Below are 24,462 nucleotides of genomic sequence, written 5' to 3'. Positions count from 1 at the left end.
AAAGTCCAGGGTAAACTCATTTTAAGTAAAGTAGACGGCCGCACGAAGATATCGTTTATTAATATAATTTGTCGACCACACAATGTAGAAATGGGTGTATATAACACTTTGTTCCCGAGGGGCTATTACTAAACATGGCGCCTTAAGGAGTTTCCGCCATATTTAGTACTAGCATCTCGGAGTAGGTGGATACATACCGGGTTAGTACTCTAAAAATGAACCACAAAAATACGAAAATGATAAAAAAAGACGCAAACATAAAAAACGCAAACAAAAAAGAAGGTGAAATGTAAACAAACCACCACACAAAGTAAAATGTCTAACGATCCATTTGCATACGTACAGCACTATGAAATCTTACGATAGTTAGTTGAATACTGGACGAGTTGTTCAGTTCCGGTTTCATCCTCTTAATAACCAGTGACTGAATTAGAAGGTCCAGTCCATTTGAACAAAAAGACATTTCTTTAAAATCCAAGTATGTGAAAGGATGTTCTTGTGCCAACCTGTGTTCCCTTATGGCTGAAAAGGGTTGTTTTGAAAAAGACCTCTGTGTCCCAATATTCTGTGTCTGAGGCAGTGAGAACTGGATCCCACATATTGCAGACCACACTGCGAACAAGTAAACAAGCACACGACACACGAATTGTGGCCCACAGGAAGAATGGGTGTCTCCCTCAATAGTTATCTAATAGTGAAAGGATTAGTAAAAACAAATTGGGACCTAATTTGAGGAAAGCTATGCTGAAGTATTTCTTATAACTTTTTTCGGACCCCATAACTACTATGACCAAGGTAGGGTAATTTAATGTACTTTACATTTTTACTATCAGAACTATACACCGGTCTGTGGCAAAACTTATTTAAGAAATTTTTCAGAATTTTGTAAAATACAGATAAGGGATAAGGGTTTTCAGTAAAATGATTTTGGAGGAAAACCTTGTCTTGATGAAAGTTTAAAATCACAAAAAACATTGTAAGCTCTATTTATTATAGTACGTATTAAATTGAGTTTATACAACTTTGGAGAAAAACTGAGGTAATTTAATCCCAAGCCAATAACTGTGCTTTTCCTGTAAACAGAAGTTTCAAATTTCCCATTATTTCTATATATCTGAACATCTAAAAATGACAACTTATTGTCCTGTTCTGTCTATTTGGTTGATGATAAAAAAGAAATAAATTAGGTTGATGATAACTTAACATACCTACGATAGGCAAAGGTTTAAAATAAACCCAGACGTCCAAATATTATAGTTGAAACAATCTTAAATACAAGTTTGTTTAAATAATTTACCGTCAAAAGTAAAAGTGTCTTCCACATACCAACGATCAGACAAAGGTTTGATATGTGGCAATATTATTGGGCATTCAGACGTCCAAATATTTTTATATAATAATAATATATGTATAAACAATCTACATAGACAGGTCCAAGTGAATTTATATATAGCACCTCCATCTATTTGTTTAAAAAAATTACCATCAAAAGTAAAAATGCCATCAGCAGTAGCCAGTTCTAACAATTTTTGGAAGTCGGTTTTATTAAGCCCTAATGTTATGTGGTTTTATACATATATTATTGAGAAAGTCAGTTGTTTCTTTTAATGTAATATATATGTATATTACTAATTATATATATGTATATGTATATATATATATATATATATATATATATATATATATATATATATATATATATATATATATATATATATATATATATGTATATATATATATATATATATATATATATATATATATATATATATATATATATATATATATATATATATATATATATACTGTATATATATGGTGTATATAATATCCATATATATATATATATATATATATATATATATATATATATATATATATATATATAGCGGTGTGTGGACAAGTTAGGACTGAATGTTGTTGCTGCTGTGTCTGTAGGGGTACTAAACGCTCAGTTGATGAGCCTTTTTTGGTAGGTTTATGTAGCGGGTAATGTTGTGGAAGATTCTCTTGCCCAAGGCGTTAATCAACGATTTAGCAGTTCTGAAGTATGAATGTTGCAGTGGATATTGCATTGAACTCCCTGAACCACTCCCGTTAGGGGAAGGACTTATGTCAGATATACAGTATATATACATATATATATATATATATATATATATATATATATATATATATATATATATATATATATATATATATATATATATATATATATACAGTATGTATATATATATATATGCAGTATACATATATATTTATTTATGTATGTTTATTTTCCATCACGAATGTCTTTCCTGTATTTTATCTTCCATAAGGCTCCACCCGCCTTCGGACTCCCTTCTCCTAGTTGCCATCCATGCAGATTTGGGTCTTCCAACTCTTCTGTGCCCGCAGAAGCCCAGTTTAGAATAGCACGTACTATTCTCCCAGGGTTGGGGCGAAGGAAATATCCTAACCATCTCCATTTCCTCTTTATAATTATCTCATCCACTGGAACATCCGAGTAGTTTACCTTATAGATGTTATTTTTAACTCTCTACTGCTATTTGACTCCTACTATTTTTCTTAAAACTTGATTCTCAAATCGACAGTCTTTTAGAGGTAGTTTCATAGTAAAGCCATGGGCCACGTCCTAATAACAATACAGATTTTACTTCATAGTAATGCCGTGGTTAACGTCCTTATAGCAATATATATTTTATTAATCCCTTGTATAACATTATCTTAGCATGCAGTTGCAGTCTAGTAGATTTCCCGATCTTATTGAGCATGCCAAGGCTTAAGTAGCGTTTTATATTCCTTCACTAGATTCCAACTTGCAAATATATGACTAAGAATTTTCCTTTATATGTCAAATAAAATTTTGGATCTCTGTTGTACCACCCTCCTAAGGAAGCTTTCACTTATTTTTTGTCATTTCTGTGGGTAATGTTTATTTTTTTTTTTAGTAACCCCATGTTTTTGCTCTTTCTTAATTATCCCTTCATGAAAGGATGCGTGGTTCCTATTTGAAGCAACTTCATTCTCTTTTTGCTAAGTTGTTTATGGAAAGTTTGGTTGAAAATAATCCAGTTCTGGTGGTTTAAGTCGAAAATAGGGAATGTTTTCGTTGGGCAGGGATGATGACAGACGCCGGGCAAGCTTTCGATCAGTAAAGTTCAACTGAGAGCTAAGAATTGATATGTAAAGGACAGTGGTGTCAGAGTTCACAACCTGCCTGTTCTAGTTCATTTCTGTGGAGGATATTTGGAACGCCTCTGGTATAGTCCTTTCTTTTCGCGAGCCAGACGAAATCATATCGCAGAGGAATATGGTGTCTTGTTATCTATGGATTGTACAGTGCCAGAACGCGTTTCTGTATCTCAGAATTATTGACATTGCTCCCTTTTTTCATTCTTGCCATGTTGATTACATTTTCAAGTTGAATCGCTCTCGCTTTACTTGAATTGATTCGTTAATACTGTGATGCTCCCTTTCGCTTTTCTTTTATAACACAATTTGATCATTCACGTCGAACTGCTGACATTATTTTATCGATTTCATTCATTTACTTTTATAAAAAAAACGTAGTGGGAACATTTGCCGAGTTTTCCTATTAGATTTCAGCTATAATAATCCCTGAAAGGTAGATGAAATATTGCTTCATCGCTCTGACTCCGAATTGAGCTGTTAAAAGCAAATCCATTACGTGTGGGATTGGATAGGTAATCATTTTTGTCCTTTTTGATTCCCAAATATTCTGTGATTACCAAATACTTCTGTTGAATCGTTCATGTTGTTTCATTATTTATTTAATTATTCAGACTGCAATTTTTGCTTGTTGTATTGCCGCTTTTATCCATTATTGATGACAAGTATAGTATTTTAATTCATCTAAAAATGCACTTATACAAACACGTATTTAAGCAGACTTTGTTTATTCTGTGATTATCTAAGTACACTAGGAACGTGTTTTAGACGAACAGTTTCTAAACACAGAAGCTAACTGTACATCCTTCACCGATACAGACATTGTGTACACGTACGCTATACTGTAAGCCTCAAGGATAGAATCTTAAACTGCTCAAAATAATGGATGCAAATGGAAATCCTTTTCTCTCTTAAATAACATAACTGTGCGGCCTTATCTGTGTCTCTGTGTGTGATTCTTGTCTTATGAATATCTTATGAATGGTTTCTCCTGGTGTGGTGAGGATTACTTCAACGAGGCCTTTCTGTTGAGAGAGAGAGAGAGAGAGAGAGAGAGAGAGAGAGAGAGAGAGAGAGAGAGAGCAGTTAACAGTCGATATAGAACTGAGAGAGAGAGAGAGAGAGAGAGAGAGAGAGAGAGAGAGAGAGAGAGAGAGAGAGATCTTTTGCTGTTCAGTGATTAATGAAATGTATTGAGTGTGTGTGTGTGTGTGTGTGTGTGAGAGAGAGAGAGAGAGAGAGAGAGAGAGAGAGAGAGAGAGAGAGAGAGAGAGAGAGATATCTTTTGCTGTTCAGTGATTAATGAAATGTATTGAGAGTGTGTGTGTGTGTGTGTGTGTGTGTGTGTGTGTGTGAGAGAGAGAGAGAGAGAGAGAGAGAGAGAGAGAGAGAGAGAGAGAATTTGTTGCTAGTGATAAATGAATGGATTGAATTTGTGTGTTTGTGTGTTTTGTGTTCGTGTGTGTGTGTGTGTGTGTGTGAGAGAGAGAGAGAGAGAGAGAGAGAGAGAGAGAGAAATGAAGTCGCTAACCAGTGCTACTACCTAGTGAGATATGAATGGGCATAAAGGATCAAATAAGGGGAGAGAGAGTTAAGTTGCCAACTAATGCAGACATCTTGTAAAATGTAACCGGATGTAAGGGACCAAGTGAGAGAGAGAGAGAGAGAGAGAGAGAGAGAGAGAGAGAGAGAGAGAGAGACTAATTACTGCCAACCAGCCCGAATACATCACCAAAACTGTTATCGGGTCAAAAGGCCCAATATACGTAGGTGAAGATTGCTACCACAGAATTCTTTCCGAGCATCTGTTGTCCCTCAGACCTAGTAAGTCTCCACATTAAATAAGTGGGTATATTATATCCAAAGGAGTAAGGCCCCGTTTTACTTATTTAACATTTGAGCTTGGGTCTGATCAGAATATGTTTGGCCTTCTTCGTTGGCTGTCCCTTATATACTCTATACGTGACGCCTTACTTTAAAATTTACGTCATTAATAATGTGGTAGGGATTGTCTTTTCCCATTTTCATACCTTGCACGATTTCGGGGACTTTTTTTCACATAGCGTCCATTCCTAGTTGTTTATTTTTGAAAGGTTAGTGATTGGTTCAACTTGATAGTTTTATTTGTTTGGGAAGTAGAATTTATTTACATAATATAAACCTTAGATACATTATATATATATATATATATATATATATATATGTATGTATATATATATATATATATATATATATATATATATATATATATATATATATATATATATATATATATATATATATATATATATATATATATATATATATGGCTACTACACTAGTAAGACAAAGCTGATTGAAAATGATTACGAAGAATAATCATTACTAAAGTCTGAAAAGAGTAATTTCCACATAAAAGTAGAAAATTTGCAAAAACACACCACGAAAAACAGTATCATTTTTTTCTTACTACAACATGTTTCTTTAGGAACACATCTTGCATATGCTTTAAAGTAAGCAGGTGTGTAAACAAACGTGCAACAGTGGTACCGAAACATATTACTGATACATACTATATACTATATTGTAAAGAGGTGAGAAAAGCATATTAGAAGAATATATATACAGAAATGCTTCTTTATGTAGAAAATTAAGCTTGCTAATGCGGTCTTATGAACCATAGCAAAATGCAGGCCCGCAGTCCACTGGGAACAGCCATTATTAATCGTCCAATCAATTAGCATTTCCTTGACTCGTGCATTGGGCATTGCGGATGCCTCCCTTAACCGTAGACGATGATCAACTGTGATTTCATGTGACAGTTCACTAACCACAAGAGCGGCAAATGTACTTAGATTAATTCAGCCAACATCGAAATTTCAAACGTCTGTCGAATATGAAATTATAATATTCGGTCCCTTCCTTCTGTTTAAAGGATTTGACAGAATTTTAACCATATTTGATAGCCTGTAATATCAGGTATAATGTATTTATTTTTTAACTGCTTTCGTCCAGTTTATTCATAAAACTTTCGTGAAAGCGTACTATGTCATCCTTATTGGCCTCGTCTCAACTTAAGATGTGAAGGATTTGTTAAGAATTCCAACAAAAACTGTTGTTTTACTCAAGACCCCCTTTAACTGCTAGTTATGTCAGTTTTGAGTCGAAGTTACTCCAATACTGTAGTAAATTTGTAGGATTTGTTACATCTTGCTGTTTTGTTAATATATTTCGTGTTTTATTGACTTATTTGCCTAAGCCATAAGATAGGTTGCCCATATCTAGAAACAGTCCTTCTAGTTCATGAATTGTGCAAAGTTTTGTGAGCATTCACATTTTAGTCATAACAGCTTCCTATTTCCTGAAATGGAGAAGCTTTTGCCTATTTCAGAAATTGGTCAAGTCACTTAAATTTCTTGACTTTAGGCTATTTCAGTATTAAGCACGACACCTGCTCGCTCGCTCGACATATATGTTATATATATACTTTATATGTATATATATATCATATATTTATATATATATGTTATATATATACTATATATGTATATATATATATATATATATGTATATATATATATGTGTGTATATATATATATGTATATATATATATTATATATATATATGTATAATATATTATATATATGTATATATATAATATTATATATGTATAGTGTTTGTGTATGTGTATTATTTTTAATTTCATTATTTTCCCTGTGAGAGGTTTCACAGTAAAAAAATCAACATTTTACTGCCATTAATATTGGTTCAAGGATGAATCACCAGCAAAGAACGCTTCCACGTTTAAGTTTTGAAATTATTTAAAGCATGGACGGGTGCGTGATATTTCACGATATCAAAGTTTATTAAGAATTTTTACCTACGATATGTTAGGCCAAATGATTACACCTGTGTATATGACCCTAGTCGTTGTGACACCTGTTAACAAGTATCAATTAGTCACTCACATTAGCTTCGTCAGCACCTGTATACTTTCTTTTATATACTGCGCCACTCTCCTTTGTGTTGCATGTTCTCTCGAGGTTCCTGCAATTTAAAAGGACCTTGTGGGACAACACCTCGTCATCCCGTCTAGGCAAAACTTAATCTGTTCCCCGCTCTTTCGTCCTTCCAAAAGCTTTGCATGAACTTTATTACCTTTCTCACCCTCCTATTCAGTGTCTTGCCGCTTTTTCCATCCTTCAGTCTTCAGTTACATTTGCTTCAGTAACCCACATGAATCACCCGCTTCCTTTCTGCCAAGTAAATTCGGTTATGGCGTTCGTTTTTGTAGTAATATTTTTTTGTATGCTTATATTTGGCAGGAAAATAGTCGCTTAATTTATTTTAAGTTTCCAGTTTTATATTCAGATTTTTTTATACATTTTTTTTAGAATTATCGCTGGTTTATTTGAAGTCGACAGTTTCCCATGGATATTAAAAGGAAGTGTATATTGCATTCCTAAATTCAGCATTGAATACTTACCTTTACCCCGGCACATGGTAGAGGTTTTAAGTTTTGTCTGTACAGAAGGTGTTACGCTACTTTATATAAATATGTGTGTGTGTGTATATATATATATATATATATATATATATATATATATATATATATATATATATATATATATATATATATATATATATATTACACACACACATATATATATGTGTACACACACACACACACACACATATATATATATATATTTATGTATAACATGTTTGTTTTTGTATTCTTGTATTTACTGCATAAGTTTTGCCCACTGACACAATAATATAAACGTAATTTTGGCTTAATATAATCTTACTGTGTAAGGATAGTTCTAAATTTAGCTGTATGCCAATGCATAAATATATTAATCTGCATTGGGGAGTATACGCTCAAAGAACTACTCTGCGTTGCTAGCACAAGCCTATCTCTAATGTGCTTTGAAATTTATTGCGGTGAATTGCTTACTCCTTCCAAATTAAATGTTTTTGCTTGTTTTCCCTCCAGTTATATGAGACAGTATTCACTGGAATGAGCTGGTCTATCTTGCTTAGCTTCCTTAGTCTCTTAAAAGTTTCCAATATATTTAATTCTTTTTTTTTTCCAGTATACCAAAGAGGAGACACGGGGACGAATTGGTACACGTTGCTCAGCGGCTCCGTCGACTCCAGACCACCGCTCCACACCCAATACCAGGTGAGAGTAGATGAAATTAGAGGAAATTGGCCACTCTGAAAAGCTCTTCCGTGCTGACCATACTCCGCGATTTTTTTTCAGGTTTTATTTATGTTGACCGCTGTCGTTTGGGTACGTTGTTCGGCGGAGTATTGTGTATATCATTGGAAGGAACTGTTGATGTTACTGAGGCTTTCGCGGTGAATGTCTTTGAAGATTGAGACGTTTTCTTGTCTATTGTAATTGATTTTTTTGCCGTCGATACTCCTGATGTGCTTGTGATAAATTATTTGATATTTATGGTGTTTATAACGAATGCAGAATATTTCGTAGTGGGAGCACTTGTGCACAAAACCAGTCAATCAATTATACGCCTTTTCCCATTAAAGAGATTGCCTATAGTAGTTGTTAGCTTTCAGATTCTTGGCTAACATTTTGAAATTGCTAGCCGCATACTCTTATCTACATCCACAGAAACATGTTAAAGTCTACTAACTATCAGGTACATAATTACTGCTTAGTTCAGCCGAGGCAGAGGGGGTTTTAACGGAACGAATCATCATAGCTTCCTCCTCTAGTACGTATATATATATATGTATATATACATATATATATATATATATATATATATATATATATATATATATATATATATATATATATATATATATATATATATATATAAATATTTATAAATATTACTGCTGTTCGCCCTCAATGTATTTATGTGTAGTAATATTAGTCAGATTGACCTCGACAGAGAACGTCTCTGTCCCGCAGGTAGGCCAGGCAATTCAAAAATAACGATCATAGCAGAGACAGAGGACGTCCTCGCATAGGCAGGGATAGGCTGTGCAGCTCAAAAACAAAAATATGCTGGTGGCATTAGGGACCTAAACCTCAGAGAGGGTTTTCACTCAATAATCTCTAGTAACGCAGGTCTTAAGCTGTCTTTCCCTCTACCCTACGCATTCGGCGATGTCTTTGTGAAGGTCAGATTGCCTGGGGCATCGTGTAAAGATGCAGCCAGTCACCTTGCGGGAACCAGAGCGAGGTCAGAGAGAGACGGGCCGTGAACGAGAGAGTACGCCGTGTATCATGCCGGAACGGTGTCTTTTGTCCCCCTACCCCCTTTGTGCTCCTCCGTCTACTGTATATTAATTATTGAATTGGGAAGACTGCTAGTATCAAGACTTCCGAGTGTCCATTGTATGCGCAAACGACTCGACGTTCAAGGTAAGTCCGATTCTTGTTCAAGTTTTGTTGATTGACTAATAACTTTTCTGTATTTCCGTTTCCTTGTTTCCTTCTCCAGCCACCACTTACGGTATATGCTATTACAAAGTCTAAGATTAAGCCAAATTATTATATTGTTAGCTTCATCCACTTTATTCCAGTAAAAATAACTAGGACTTAGGGTAAGCAAGTCATTTTAATTCTCTATGCACTCTGTGTCTCGGGTCCATTGTTTGGAGGAACTGTTGCGTTTTGTTTTCAATACCATCTTAACAAGTAGAGATTTTTTCTGTGTCCGCAGTTGGTGATGTTTATCATAAAGTCTTTATTCCTTGAATATTCTTTAAGGTTAATTACCCTTAACTGGTGACCTTTGGTTAATTAATGTCTGTCTTTGAGGTTGATTCGTGGCTTCAAGTGACAGGTTACGTGTGTTCTTGGCATGCAGGGCCATGAAAAATTACGTAAATTTAGTAATAAATAAACTGATCAGCCAAGACATGCAGTAACTATATATATATTTATGTATATATATATATATATATATTATATATATATATATATATATATATATATATATATATATATATATATATATATATATATATATATATATATATATATATATATATATATATATTATATATATATATATATATATATATATATATATATATATATATATATATATATATATATATATATATATATATATATATATATATATATATATATAAATATATATATATATAATGTGTGTGTTTGTGTGTATGTTATCTAGTGCGATATCAATAAGAGCTTGATAAGAATATAAGAATATCAGACGTGAAAACGAAGATATTGCTTTAAGCATGAGATACTTTTCGTAGCCTTGACTGGTCACCTCAGGGAAGGCCATATTGAAATACGAATTTAATAACGAATACCTGGGAACACCTGTGCTGAAAGTCGGCCACTGGACACATTACTAGCAAGCACACATTCCATCATGCTTACAGTCTCATGACGTCATTCGACTCGGGGAAATAGGTAAATCGCGTTGAGTTACAGCTGATTAGATTTTGAAGTGAACAAACGGGATTGAAAATGCTTCCATGTGACCTGAATTTTACGACCGTATTTCAGATGACCCTTGGAATATTTTGTTTCCTGTCTGCCACTCCCCCGACCCCCTACCCTCACTGTTTAATAATTGGCTTTGTGAACTCGGCTATTATTTAACGGAGGTATTCAACACTAGGTGAACTTCCGTTCAACCAGGAAGTGGCTCCCCACCTCCCACCCACCTACCCACCCATCACCTTTCCATCCCAACACGAATCGTAACATTTATCCTGAATTTAACTTCCTCTTGAGGGAGGAGACTCGTAGACACCTGTGGATGGATAGATATGCTCTCTCTCTCTCTCTCTCTCTCTCTCTCTCTCTCTCTCTCTCTCTCTCTCTCTCTCTCTCTCTCTCTCTCCGCTGCTATTTATAGAAGTTGTGACATTCTTCTTGAAAAGGGAGCACACGTTACATCGTGTCGTGTAGTCGATATTCCGTTTAAAAATAAGCGCGAAGTGGATGGAAGGAAACGGCAAAATGACTTAGCGAGTTGCCACGTATTGTTTTGAAGTTCTGTCCTTGCAGTCAGGAAGATGAGATTGCTTGGCGCAAGCACTTACCTGAGATATGGAGATTCCTGGAATTTTCTCCGCTTGGGTCCTGGAAGCCTGATGTGTTATGTCGCAGGTATTCCAGGTAATTTCCACGCCTCTTTCCTGAAATTTCGTGGAAGCTAATTTTCCGTCGGTTAACGAGTTTCTTGGCTTTTGAGATACAAATTAACTTCGCGAGTCAGTATGTCTTTTCCTATATTTTGTGTGACGTGAATGTGTGTGTGTGTGTGTGTGTGTGTGGTAATCTTGTTTTCGTAAGATTTCACATTGTCTGTGTAGCTTGTATTTTAGATATATATATATATATATATATATATATATATATATATATATATATATATATATATATATATATAATATATATATATATATACATATATATATGTATATGTATATAGTGTGTGTGTATTATATAAATCTATATTATATATACGTAATTCTAATAGCCACAATGCCCTCGTAACTTTACCAGTAGATTCTACATTATATATACATATATATATATATATATATATATATATATATATATATATATATATATATATATATATATATATAGAGAGAGAGAGAGAGAGAGAGAGAGAGAGAGAGAGAGAGAGAGAGAGAGAGAGAGAGAGAGAGAGAGAGAGAGAGAATTGATTTAAGCGTAAATATGTAGCGTGTACTTGTCACAAGTAAACGAGTTTGTGTTTTTCATAATACTAGATATGCATTCCCTCACTCACAAAAATTTGTATCCAGTCATTGGCCCAACTGTAGAATTGTAATTTCAGTTACCGTTATCAAACGGAGGAGTTTGTCCTGACGCATCTAGTTTCATACGGACAATCCGCAACTTGACCAGCCGTGTGGGATGTTGAAAAAGCATTCAGGTGCAATTACTGGTTGCTTGTTTGAAAGTGCTTCCCTCTGTTTGATATAAAAAAAAACTTCAGTTCTGCATTACTTGTTATCATGATGATGGCGACCGTTGTTGTTGTAATATTTTTATTCTCCTTTTCGTTTTCTTCTTGGTGGTACTGGCGGTGCATCATCTATTCTTCTTATGATGAGAATGATCTTCTTCCGTATAATAATAATAATAATAATAATAATAATAATAATAATAATAATAATAATAATAATAATAATAATAATAATAATAATAATAATAATAATAATTGCCTAAAGACAGCATACATCTGTCATAGTGACCTTTAATCAAAGCTAAAAATATTAAGTCAAACTACATCGTACAAAATTGTGTGCTTGGGAATATTTATAATTGATATATACATTATGTATATATATAATGTATATTATATATATATATATATATATATATATATATATATATATATATATATATATATATATATATATATATATATATATATATATACACACATATATATATATATATATATATATATATATATATATATATATATATGTACTACATATACATATACATAGATATATATAATACATATTTATATATATGTAGGAAATTAATATAAAACTACGACCTTTCACTGTTCGAGTTAAAAGTCACACAGGCAGTTAGTTATTCATCATACTATTATGTCTATTATAAGGTTCAGATGAATAGTCTCGTCACATTCCTTTGAAATCTGTTCATCTGTTCTTGAGATATTTTGTTGGTGTAAGTTATTGCTGCCTCCAATGACTTTATGTATTTGGTGAGGTTTGTCTGTTTCTTGATGGTTTGTTTGTTAGCACGATTGTGCAAGAAGCCACGAGTGGAATTTGACGTAAATTACACCAAAAGAGGCTGTCGTGACTTGCAACATCTGGTAAGATTTTGGAATCATGGGAGTGTCTCTTTTGAGAAGAGGGAAGAGCTGTTGGTGGGGTACATTGATCAGCCTTGGCGGAGGTTTACGGTCTCCGAAGCTTGGTGTTATTATTATTATTATTATTATTATTATTATTATTATTATTATTATTATTATTATTATTGGAGATACTGATAAGAGGTTCTCTTGCCTCTGAAATTGCTGGAGGTTAATAAAAGCTACTTCATAAAGGCTTCTCCCTTTTTTGACCCCGTAGGGAGTTAGTGCCATCAGTACACCTCACGTGGTGCACTGTAGGCGTTACTAAAGGTTCTTTCAGCGTCCCTTCGGCCCCTGGCTGCAACCCCTTTCATTCCTTTTACTGTACCTCCGTTCATATTGTCTTTCTTCCATCTTGCTATCCACCCTTTCCTACTGTAGCTGTTATTTCATAATGCAACCGCGAGGTTTTCCTAATAGGTCCAGTGCTTGGCCTTTGGCCTAAACTCTGTATTCCATTCCATTACCTTTTTTGACGGTCTGTTTATGCGAGTTTTCCTTTCTGTCAGTGTGAAACGAATTTTTTCTTAAATTCATTTTTAGTTATTTCTATCCCTTTAAGAAGTAAAGTGTTTTTATTAGAGGAACTGCAGCAGTCTTAAGAATTTATTTAAGAAGAAAATGACAACATTTGCACTTTATTATAGTTTATGTAAAGTTAAAATTACCTTTTAAAATTCAGATTGGGCTATCAAAATATCACAGACTCATAAAACAAATAAATTAATAATGAAAATAACAAATAGTCTGGTTGAAACCAACCCAGAACTTATCTCCTCATGTATAACACCAAAAAACCTCACCCATGGATATTTTTCCGGACGCTGGTTTAAAAAAAAAAAATTTGTTGACGTCACAAACACCTTCAGCTCATAATTAGGAAGGTTGTTTTGTATTTTTATTTTAATTTTTTATAGATTGAAAAACTCCCGAAAATAATCCCCGTTAAAGGAGATTGGAAATCGATGGCGTGTCCCCACTTCGTAGAATCTAACTCTCCGTAAGTGGACGGTGTAAATTGATCCTTATGGTATATGCGTCCTCCGTCCGTTGCTCGGGAGAGGTTAAACACATCGTTAGAGAGGGAGGCGACTCGTTTGATATTTAAGCTGTCACGTGTGAAGAGCGTATGTTTTTATGCCTGTTTTCTAAATACTGTTTTTGTACGCTCGTCCTTGGGGGTGTTTTTTTCCGATTTTCTTGTAGTATTTGTAGGGATTTTGTGTTATATTCACTAACTTTTTTCCTTAGTTTTATTTTTCTCATTATCTTATGGTTAGAACATTTATTCTTTGTTTTCAAGTCGATAGAGGTAATTGCAGGCTTCATAACCTGTATTTTCATTTGACTTGGAAGGTATTTTTTAAAACTAACGTTTGTTCTTATTTGACTTTTTCAATTTTGTCATTATCATATGTCCTGAAATCTGTACTCTTTCGAAAATAGCTAGAAAGGTGTATTTTCCTATCTCTTGCACACGAAGAAAAACATCGTCATCTAAGTCCCTTTGTGAAATTCCTGTGCTTTCACTTGCACAGTTCTGTAATTAGTCCAGCTGACACTATCATGCTTTACTTCGTTGGGTTTTGCGAAAGACGTCCTATGCGCGACCAATATTATAGCTAATTGAATATTTTCAATTTTCCTGAGCGAAAACTGATGCAAGCGTAGTGTTGATGAAATGTTGTCAATAGAATTTGTTGTAGATATTGAGGTGCTACAGGAAAATGTTAGGTCAGCTTTACAGTTTGTCCTTCTGCATTTTATATTGTAAAGTGATTGGAGATGGAGGAGAAAGTTTATACTGTCAGCGATATAAAAAAAGGTGATTGGAGATGAAAGAGAAGGTGTAGATTGGTAACGATAGAAACTTGAGAATTAGAATATGCAGATGATCCTGTGTTAATTGGCTGAACGTCACAAGATTTTTAAAAACTTGCTTAATAGAGTGCATCATATATCTAGAGAGATGGGACAAAAGGTAAAGGTGAAGAACTCAGAACTGATGAGGGTAGAGTATGCACAATGGGATAAAGTGTCGCTAGATGGAAAGATAATAAATTAGGTTGAATCTTTCATATATTTAAGACCAATGATATGCAGCACAGGATCTCTTGAGTTGTCATTTAGTGGAAAAGGCAGTTAAACATTGAGTGGTCTGAATAAGATTTTGAGGTTAAGTAAAAGTGAGATGACATTAAAAAAAAAAGTCAGGGAAAGAACGGGAGACCCTAGGTGGTTTAAATAAAAACCGGCTTCGAAACAGGGTTTTCCAGTGAAGAAGACTTTTAAGGCAATGCCAAAGGGTCTCTTGTGAGTGTCAGTCACTTTTATCTAATCTGTTCTGGAACTGGCCGGAAGTGGTCCTGATCACAATCAGGCTGGTAGTGCGTTGCAAAATGAGGCTCTTTTACAAGACCTTCGAAGCACAGACGAAAGTAAGGAGCTAAATTTTTACTAGATAGAAGCAGCGTGTAACCAAAATGACTGATATGGAGGTAAGGGTCTCCGCCTACAATTAAAAGAATAAATAAACAAAGAAGACTGGGGCCATCCCAATGGAAAGACTACCCTGTTGTGAGAGAGGCATGTGTATGCGGCTTAATAGCAATCGTGAAAACAAATTAAATACGTTACCTATTGAGTTGAGAGAGAGAGAGAGAGAGAGAGAGAGAGAGAGAGAGAGAGAGAGAGAGAGAGAACGCCTTGAGGTAAAGAGAGAGAGAGAGAGAGAGAGAGAGAGAGAGAGAGAGAACGCCTTGAGGTAATTTATGATTTTGTTGGAAGTGGACCTTGAGAAAGTCTTTGAAACACTAGAAGATGAAAATGAATGTACGAGTTCGTACCAGCTGGTTGCCAAAGGGAGTAAATATATGGGTACGGTATCCAGTAAGTCTCCCAAATTTAAGCAAAAGATAAAAATGGACATGATTGATGGGATTTGCTTCCTGTTCCCTTTTCCCCCCATTGTAATAAACTTCCTTCCCCCAAGAGGCGAGTCTTTCGCTTTAATCGAGGTTGGGTTCCTCCTCCTTATCTTGTTGTTTTGAGGCTCGGCTAGATAAGAGCATTAGATTGCTGGCTCCACTGGCTTCTTATAAAGAAGGTTGAATATCTTACACGGAGATACGAAAAATATCAGGGAAGGAAACACGATTAGAATGTTTTGCTGAAGCCTGGAAACAAGGAAATACAAGTTAACAGAGGATAAAATTACGCACACACATTATATATATATATATATATATATATATATATATATATATATATATATATATATATTATATATATATATATATATATATATATATATACATACATATATATATACAGTATATATATATATATATATATATATATATATATATATATATATATATATATATATATATCTATATATACATACATACATACATATATATTTGTACACATTCTCGTAGGCTAGTAGATAGATAAAAAGCTAGATATGTTTGTGCGTACCGTGTTCTAAAAGTATACTCAGTGAAAAATGTAAACATTTGGATCTCAAAGTTCCTTGAAAAAGAAGAGAGCGCTATAAATAGGAAGGAGAGAGAGAGAGAGAGAGAGAGAGAGAGAGAGAGAGAGAGAGAGAGAGAGAGAGAGAGAGAGAGAGAGAGAGAGAGAGAGAGAGAGAGAGAGAGAGAGAGTAATGATTACAAAGAGCAGAAAGTTAACCATGCCAATTAGGTCACTACGTGTCCTAATTAAACGACCTGAGGTATATTAGCAATTGGAACCACTTACGTGTGAAAGACAAGAGATGTAATTACACGGGGATGTGGCCGTGATGGCGGTGCCGTAATAGGGCGCTGTAGAAGATACTTCAGGAAGGTACTACCTGATGGCGTGTCTTACGGGATCGTTGATACGGTAGGGTCGTAGCGTACCTTTGATGTGGTAGTCTACAGGGTACTGCTGTCGGTGCAGCGTTTTATAGCTCTTTAATTTGGTACCGTTGTATTGGTAGCGTCGTAAGTAATTTTATGATCATAAAGGTACCGTTTGGGTGGTAATTCCATATAGTGCAGCAGATAATTGCATATTTCATAAGAATCGTTCAGATAGTGAAACAAGCATGAAATTTTGCACAAGTGCTCCTTAAAGTTCCTCTATCAGAAAAGGGCGCTGGCCACGCAAAAATTTAATATGGCGGCCAAATTCCAAGATGGCGGCCAGTATCGACAGATTTTGGCTAATTTTTCACTAGAATGGCATGTATTTGCTTCTAGCAATATGGTAAAGCTCTTCCATATTATTTCTTGTGAATATTATGTTTCTGTAGCTTCCCAGTACAGTTTACCTTTAAATATGGGGGCTATATGGCTGCCAAGAAAACGTAGAAACAATAATTATAATGAGAAATAATGCCCGTTCAACAATTATCGTTTTAAGCATGGATCTTGGTTTCTGTGGTTTTAGATCCTAATGAGGCCATCTCTTTCGAATAACTCATCAATTTTGAAGGAAAATTAATAAATGTAAAGAGTGTATGTCTGCACACAACCAGGGCACACTGGTGACATCACTGCTGTGTAACTCAGCATGGGGTTCAGTGCCAGCTAATCCAGCTTTACTAATCCTGTAGTCTTAGACTAGTAGTTGTAGTATAGTTTAGTTTAGTGTCCCAAATGCTTTCTAACAGCCCCAGACCAGCTATAGTTAGATAGCCGCACCTGAATAGACAGGATGTGCCAGCCGGGAGAGCCGAGCCAAGGGTATGGGGCTGTACATGATGGTTCATGTACTTACCCGGATGATGTACAGATCACACGGGACTTAAATGGCACTGGATGAATGATCGGGCTAGGTGTAGGAGACCGAACCTAGTTGAATCCCATACAGGAATGTGTGCTTTGTTTAAGGTGGTAAAGGATAACCCCTCAGCCTTAATCAAAGTGAAATCATGGCAGAATGTGATGCCAATCCAATATTGAGCAGTAGAAAAACAAACTGAGTTTGTGTTGTCTTTGTCAGAAGGACAAAAGAGGTGAGCACTTGACATCACCTCCAAGTCATCATGTCCTAGACCATGATGGGTACACAATGCTGGCAAGGAACATTCCCATGTTCAGTGAAATTAATGAAATGCCACTGATAATGGATCCAGCAAGGCTGGATGAAGGTGATGGCATAGAGGCCACTCTCAGGAAAAATGCAGCAAAATACCATGTGAACTGTCGCTTGTTGGGCTGACTGAAGATCCGTCAGCACTCAGAAGATGGATGGTGGCTGGCCCAGAGATCATCCGCTTGGTGTCTGCATACGAAACAGAGGTTTAAAGTAAGGAGTCTAATGAGCAGACAACACACCATGAACAAACACCTCATGCGCAGAAGACATTCTTGGAGAGAGTCAGCAAGCTGTCATTGGCTTTGCAACACTTGGGAAGTCCTTTTCAGGAAGAGAGCCAGGATCTGTATTCCATTGACAACAAAGACATTGCCCACCCCAGCTCAGCAGAACTTCTACAGACACACCTTGACAGAGGCCGCACTAAATTTCAGAAGTTTTCAGACTCTTTGGCAAACAATGCAGTCTCCTTCTATGAGCCGATAAAGAAGAACAGAACTGACTTCTTCAGGCAAGAAGCTGCTCCTGTAGAACAGTCAAAGCAGAAACTTCTGAAGGAGGATTGCCAGCTTTTCTCAAAGCTATTTATATCCTGTCAGAGCCGTGAATGTGATCTGCAGGAATTCTTCCAGCACGAGAATCAAACATTCCCAGCTTCCCTTAGTGAGGGTGGTAGACTGTACACATGTCAGAAGTCTCAGCTGACCTCGGTCCTGGAGAGTCATGTTACACTAGAAGACAAAGAACCAAAGACTGATGTCCTCATTGTAGATGGATCAGCTTTGGTCCATGCCTTGCCACCAAAGAAAGGAAAGACCTTTGAGGGCTATGCACTTTGCGACTTCTTGCCTGTGATACAATCCTATAGCAGCAAGTACACATCATCACATCTTGTATTTGATGTATACAATACATCCAGCCTCAAAGCTGAGACCAGGCTCCAACGTGGTCAAGGAGGAAGGCGCAAGGTGACAGACAAGAACACAATTCCATCCAACTGGCGCAATTTCCTAAGACACGATGCCAACAAGACAGAGTTGTTCCAGTTCCTGGCAGACAAAGTTGCCCAGATGTCTGCCACAAATGTTGTCATTGCCACGAAAGGGTCTGCTGTCCTCAGCACTCATGAGGCTAGTCTTCAGGGACTGGAAAAGTGCTCTCATGAGGAAGCTGACACCCGCATCTTTCTCCATGCCAAATATGCCACAGAACATGGAGCCAAGACCATCATGGTTAAAGCAAATGACACAGATGTTCTTGTCGTTTTGCAGTCAGTGCTTTCTCCACTCTCCACAATCTAGGGCTAGAGAAGCTATGGGTGGCATTTGGCCAAGGCCAGAGCCTGCGCTGGATTGCTGTGCATGACCTGTGCAACTCTCTGGGCCAGGAGAAGGTGAATGGCATGCTCTTCTTCCATGCGTTCACAGGCTGTGATACAGTGTCAGCCTTCCGGAGCAAGGGCAAGAAGACCGCCTGGCAGACATGGAACATCTTTCCAGAGGCTCCACTGTGTTCTCCAAACTGAGTCACTACCCTCTCAGAGTGGAAGAGAGTGACCTGAAGGTCCTGGAGAGGTTTGTCATACTTATGTATGAAAGATCCAGCACTGCTGGCACTGTGGATGAGGCTAGACTTGATATGTTTGCCAGAAAACAAAGGGCATATGAGGCCATTCCACCAACCAGGGAGCTCTCCTCCAACACACCAAGCGTGCTGCGTACCAGGCTGGTTTGTGTGGGGCAGGCCACCCAGTGTCAGCCACAGCCAGAGAACCCTGCTGAGTGGGGATGGCAAAAGTCTGGTGAAGCATGGCAAGTCCTCTGACAACCAACTCGCCCTTAGCCAAGAGTTGCCAACAGCTACCAAATGTGGATGCAAAGCAGGCTGTCGGGAAAGGTGCAAGTGCTACAAGCTGGGTCTTCCTGCACAGCTCTGTGCACTTGCAAATGTGAAGTCTAGATAAATATTGCCCTCTCTTCAGTAGATAATCTAGCTTGAGCATCCAACGTGTCATGCTATGCCTACCTTCTTATCCTCGAATTTTTCAAAGGTGTAGGTTGAGAGACCTATACATAGATTGGTTGCGTTTAGTCCGTATTTCTCTTCTTTTCTTTTTATGGTTACAGTCTTAGACACAATGTTGTATGTGACCATACCATTACTATTTCAGTTGAAAATAGCATATTAGTTAAACTGTCTGATCACATGAATATACCATTAAATAAAAACAGTTGGTCTCTATGTCTGCTAGCGCTGTGGATAGAAAAAAACTTTTATGGCAACCATTTTGTACGCCATCTTGGTTACAATTCATTTAGTAAGGGTTTTCAATAAAATGTGTGGTATGGAACATTTTTATAACCTAAAAGTCGAGGTTTAAAAAAAAAAACTGGCATATTCCATCCAATAGATGCTCCCAAACCAGTGAATCTCAACATAGATGGCGGCCATTTTGAAAAATAGCCGCCATCTTGGATTTTCAGGTGGCCAGCGCCCTTTTCTAAGAGAGCGTAGTCTTAGGAATGTTTGTGCCAAATTTCATGCTTGTTTCACTATCTGAACGATTTTTACAGCAATCTGCTGCACTAATAGGCTACCATGATTGATTACGGGGTAGGATACCGTGTTGATTAGTGTCACATATCGTAATTTTTTTTTTCTAATCACGTCCAGTGAGCTTTGTGTTCAGTTTCATTGTAAGATGTGATTTTAAAAAAGCAAAAGAGCATTTAATATTTTTCCTAGTTTTTCCTTTTACAAAGCACCAAACGAAGGCTAACCTATCCGTATAGTATGTCGCCTGGGCCCACACGCCATGTTATCGATTATTACTGAATGCATTGCAGTTTGATGTTGCTATTATTAGCCCCCTAGACAGAGCTATGACAGATCGTTATCAGACCTCCGGGTGCTTCAGAGTATGAAACATGTAAAGGACATCTTCCCCTTTCCCCTGAGAGTACACTCACTGTCTGGAACAAATAGTTTATTCAAGATAAAACAGACATTGATAAAAAAATACACACAGTAGCATAAGTCTTGAAATGGGGAAACAAATCCACAGTTACGTATATATACTTACATATTTTAAAATATATTTATACAGAGACCTTTCTGTATAGATTTATTTCTAGATATATGTACCCATACATAACTGGATTTGTTTCTCCAATAAAGACATTTTCACAAGGCTTTGACCTATGCCTTATTCCCTTAAGCTGTAACTGTTCTGTGCAATGATAGCAAAAGTTAAAAACGAAGAAGGCGTAACGCTGAAATGTATTCTAGAGGATCAGTTAAAGACTATATGTTTTGATCTTTGCAACCTTGGAAAGTAACTAAGGCGTGACGACAATATTGCAGAGCTATGTGAATTCTTATAAAATTCCTTAACATTTTGCTGTTAATTTTGTGAGGTGTTTCACTTCTTTTCGTACATCCGTCGAAAGTAATCGTGTTTACTGCGTTATGTTGCTGCATCAGTTTCCTGCATATGAACTGTCCTTGGGTGATGTAAATACCTCAGATGTCTCGGGACTGTAAGTGAATTAGTTTGGAATTTATGATTCTGTTACGGTATTTTGAATATTAGCGGGAATGACGAGGCTTTGATAAGTTGAGTTCTTGCATTCATTCTATGCATAAGAATTTTTTTCAGTAAACTGATTGACAAACTATGTTCTGCATTATTAAAAAGGTTCAAGATTTTTAGGTCATCGATTTGTCCATGTGATCGTTGATTACTCATAAAAGGTCCGACACCTCATAATGAACATAGTATGAATAAAAGAAAAACCATAAAAAAGAATGTAACGTTTCACTCTTTATAGACAGATTAACTTGACGCGGAACCCATAAGTATTGCCATTGAGTTGAGGAAACATAAGCACAGTCTTCTTATCGTCGATGAAAGCTATTTTCAGCCGAAAGACCCAAAGTATTGGGATAGTTTCCTTGTATTCTCACATGAATGACCAATTTTTAAAAATTTATTTCATATATTATGTCAAATTCTTTATATACCTAGCGTTGTTGACTTTTAATTCTTTCATCCTCGATCCAAGTAGTTGTTTGATGGGAATGCTTTCGGAAAAAAAGTGTAGAACGTTGACAGTACAAAATCTCGCTGTTCGTCATAGCTCGTTCGAGACCTTTAGTTACTGGGTCTTTTACCCAGAATTTTAAATTTTCACCATCTGCAAGCTTTGAAATTTATACTGTGCTTGTGTTAGGAGACACGTCAGTGCTTTTACTGACTTTTCAAAGGTTATTTGATGCTTGGCGATCAGGATTTTTTGTCCACACTCAGGATTTAGAGACACCAGATTTTAAAGCAAGAGTACGAAGCCTTTTATCTTTTGGTTAGGTTTAAACTTGACCTGAAATAATTTTGTCCTTGACGGTAAACAGTGGGAGACCCTTACGCTAGAGAGAGAACGCTGCTGTCTCTCCTGATTTACCAGAAGCTTTGAAGTAAAGCCTCCTGGAATATTCAAATTCATAAGTTTGTACTTTGCCTTTGGAACGGCTTTTGCACTAAATGTTGCGACTCGCAGAGGAAATGTTCAGCCGTTCTGTGAGAGTTAAATCCCTCCCACTTCATGAGCGTATAAGGTTACTCTCTATATACAGAGAGCTTATGTTACTTTTGCCATAATGTAAACCATCCGGTGTGTCCTGTTTGTTGCTGACCATCTCGGGATTATGTCTCTCTCATCAGAGGTACACACACACACACACACACACACACACATATATATATATATATATATATATATATATATATATATATATATATATATATATATATATATATATATATATATATATATATATATATATATATATATATATATATATATATATATATATATATATATATATATATATATATATATATATATATATATATATATATATATATATATAGAGAGAGAGAGAGAGAGAGAGAGAGAGAGAGAGAGAGAGAGAGAGAATGTGTATTTATTAACTATTTGCACACAAGCTGACATACACGCATACAAAGATGCATGTGCTTTGCGTTTAAACACGACAGAAAATGTGCAAATATTTGAGTACCTTTTGTACTTGAATTTTTGTTATTGACAAAAGATCAGTTATTGTACGTACGTACTTTGTGTGTGTGTGCTATTTGCATATGTATATGCGCAAAACTTACCTTTATACTTTCGTGCTTGCATGCATGCAGACGTGCGTAATTGTTCTAAAAGAAATGCATTCAAATTTAACGAAAATTTACCAGTCTTCAGAGAGCATTTTGTCAAATCCCACCGAGATCAAGTTTAAATGGTTCTCTGTGTCATAAGCTCAGTCTCTCTCCGACGTGATGCTTTGAGTATATGCGACATTTTTCGTTAGTTTTAAACGATGTTCTTGTGATTTTAGTGAAAATAAAATAGTGTTGGAGAGGGGGCGGGCGTTGGGTGAAAATAATGCATTAGAACATGTTTTAGACAGCCACATGCGCAGACATACGAAGCATTGAAATTGTAACTGACAGAAAGTTAAAATGTGGACAAGGCGGAGAGGCGGAGAGAATGATTTTTTATGAATTCCTCTGAATATGAAATTGTGAAACGTAGCTACTAAGTTTTTTGGTTGTTTGATATGAGTTTTGGTGTTACGGACGCTTGCTAAGCAGGTTAATGGCATTTTGCTTGTTCCAAACATCTGCACACTCATTGTGAATGATAGAAAAATAACGATAACGTCATTCTGACGCGTCATTTTCACACCGGACTCAATTATTAAATGAAGGTTTAGTTCACTTTCACTGTTTTGATGAAGTCACCGACCAAGAAAAAACAACTTACGTAGCCTAGTTTGAGGTTTAGGCCTATTTTTCCTTAACTGTTGTAATAAGGTTACTAACCTAAATTTCTCTCTTGATTTCTTTTCGATTGAGTAAAGTTTTACTCAGTTTACATGGTGGTAGTTCCGAGGGGGTTGGGGATGTCGAGATATTCTGTGATCAGAAAACGGTATTAGGCCTATTGCCTTTTGTGAAGGGGGTATAAATTTGATTGAGAGACAAACGGCTTAGGTACATTTTATTTTCAGTTGTTTTGGAGAAGATTTTAAATAAGTAAGGGAATATGTTTCGCGAATGATTGATTGTAACAAGGAATAAGTGGAGGATGGGGGAGTGTCACATTTCATATACTTCAACATTGTGTTATTATACTATATTGTTATTATTATTCATAATAGCAGTGTTACGACAGTGCAAATGACGGACGTACTTCATTTCTATTATAATTTATGTTACTGCTGTGAT

The 24,462-nt window shown here is 35.9% G+C and overlaps 1 protein-coding gene across 2 annotated transcripts in view; it reads left to right on the top strand.

Annotated features, from left to right (window-relative positions):
* Epac (Exchange protein directly activated by cAMP) overlaps positions 1-24,462 on the top strand; it is a 659,154-nt gene that overhangs the window by 208,959 nt on the left and 425,733 nt on the right. For both annotated transcript variants that reach the window (XM_067123714.1, XM_067123713.1), the window contains exon 3: positions 8,271-8,359. In XM_067123714.1, the coding sequence (XP_066979815.1) occupies positions 8,271-8,359 (89 nt within the window). The remainder of the gene's footprint in view (positions 1-8,270; positions 8,360-24,462) is intronic.

Source organism: Macrobrachium rosenbergii, chromosome 21, assembly GCF_040412425.1.
Source record: "Macrobrachium rosenbergii isolate ZJJX-2024 chromosome 21, ASM4041242v1, whole genome shotgun sequence".
Taxonomy (NCBI): Eukaryota; Metazoa; Arthropoda; class Malacostraca; order Decapoda; family Palaemonidae; genus Macrobrachium; species Macrobrachium rosenbergii.
The sequence above is the reverse complement of the archived record's forward strand: the minus strand, read 5'-3'. Positions and strand labels throughout refer to the sequence as shown.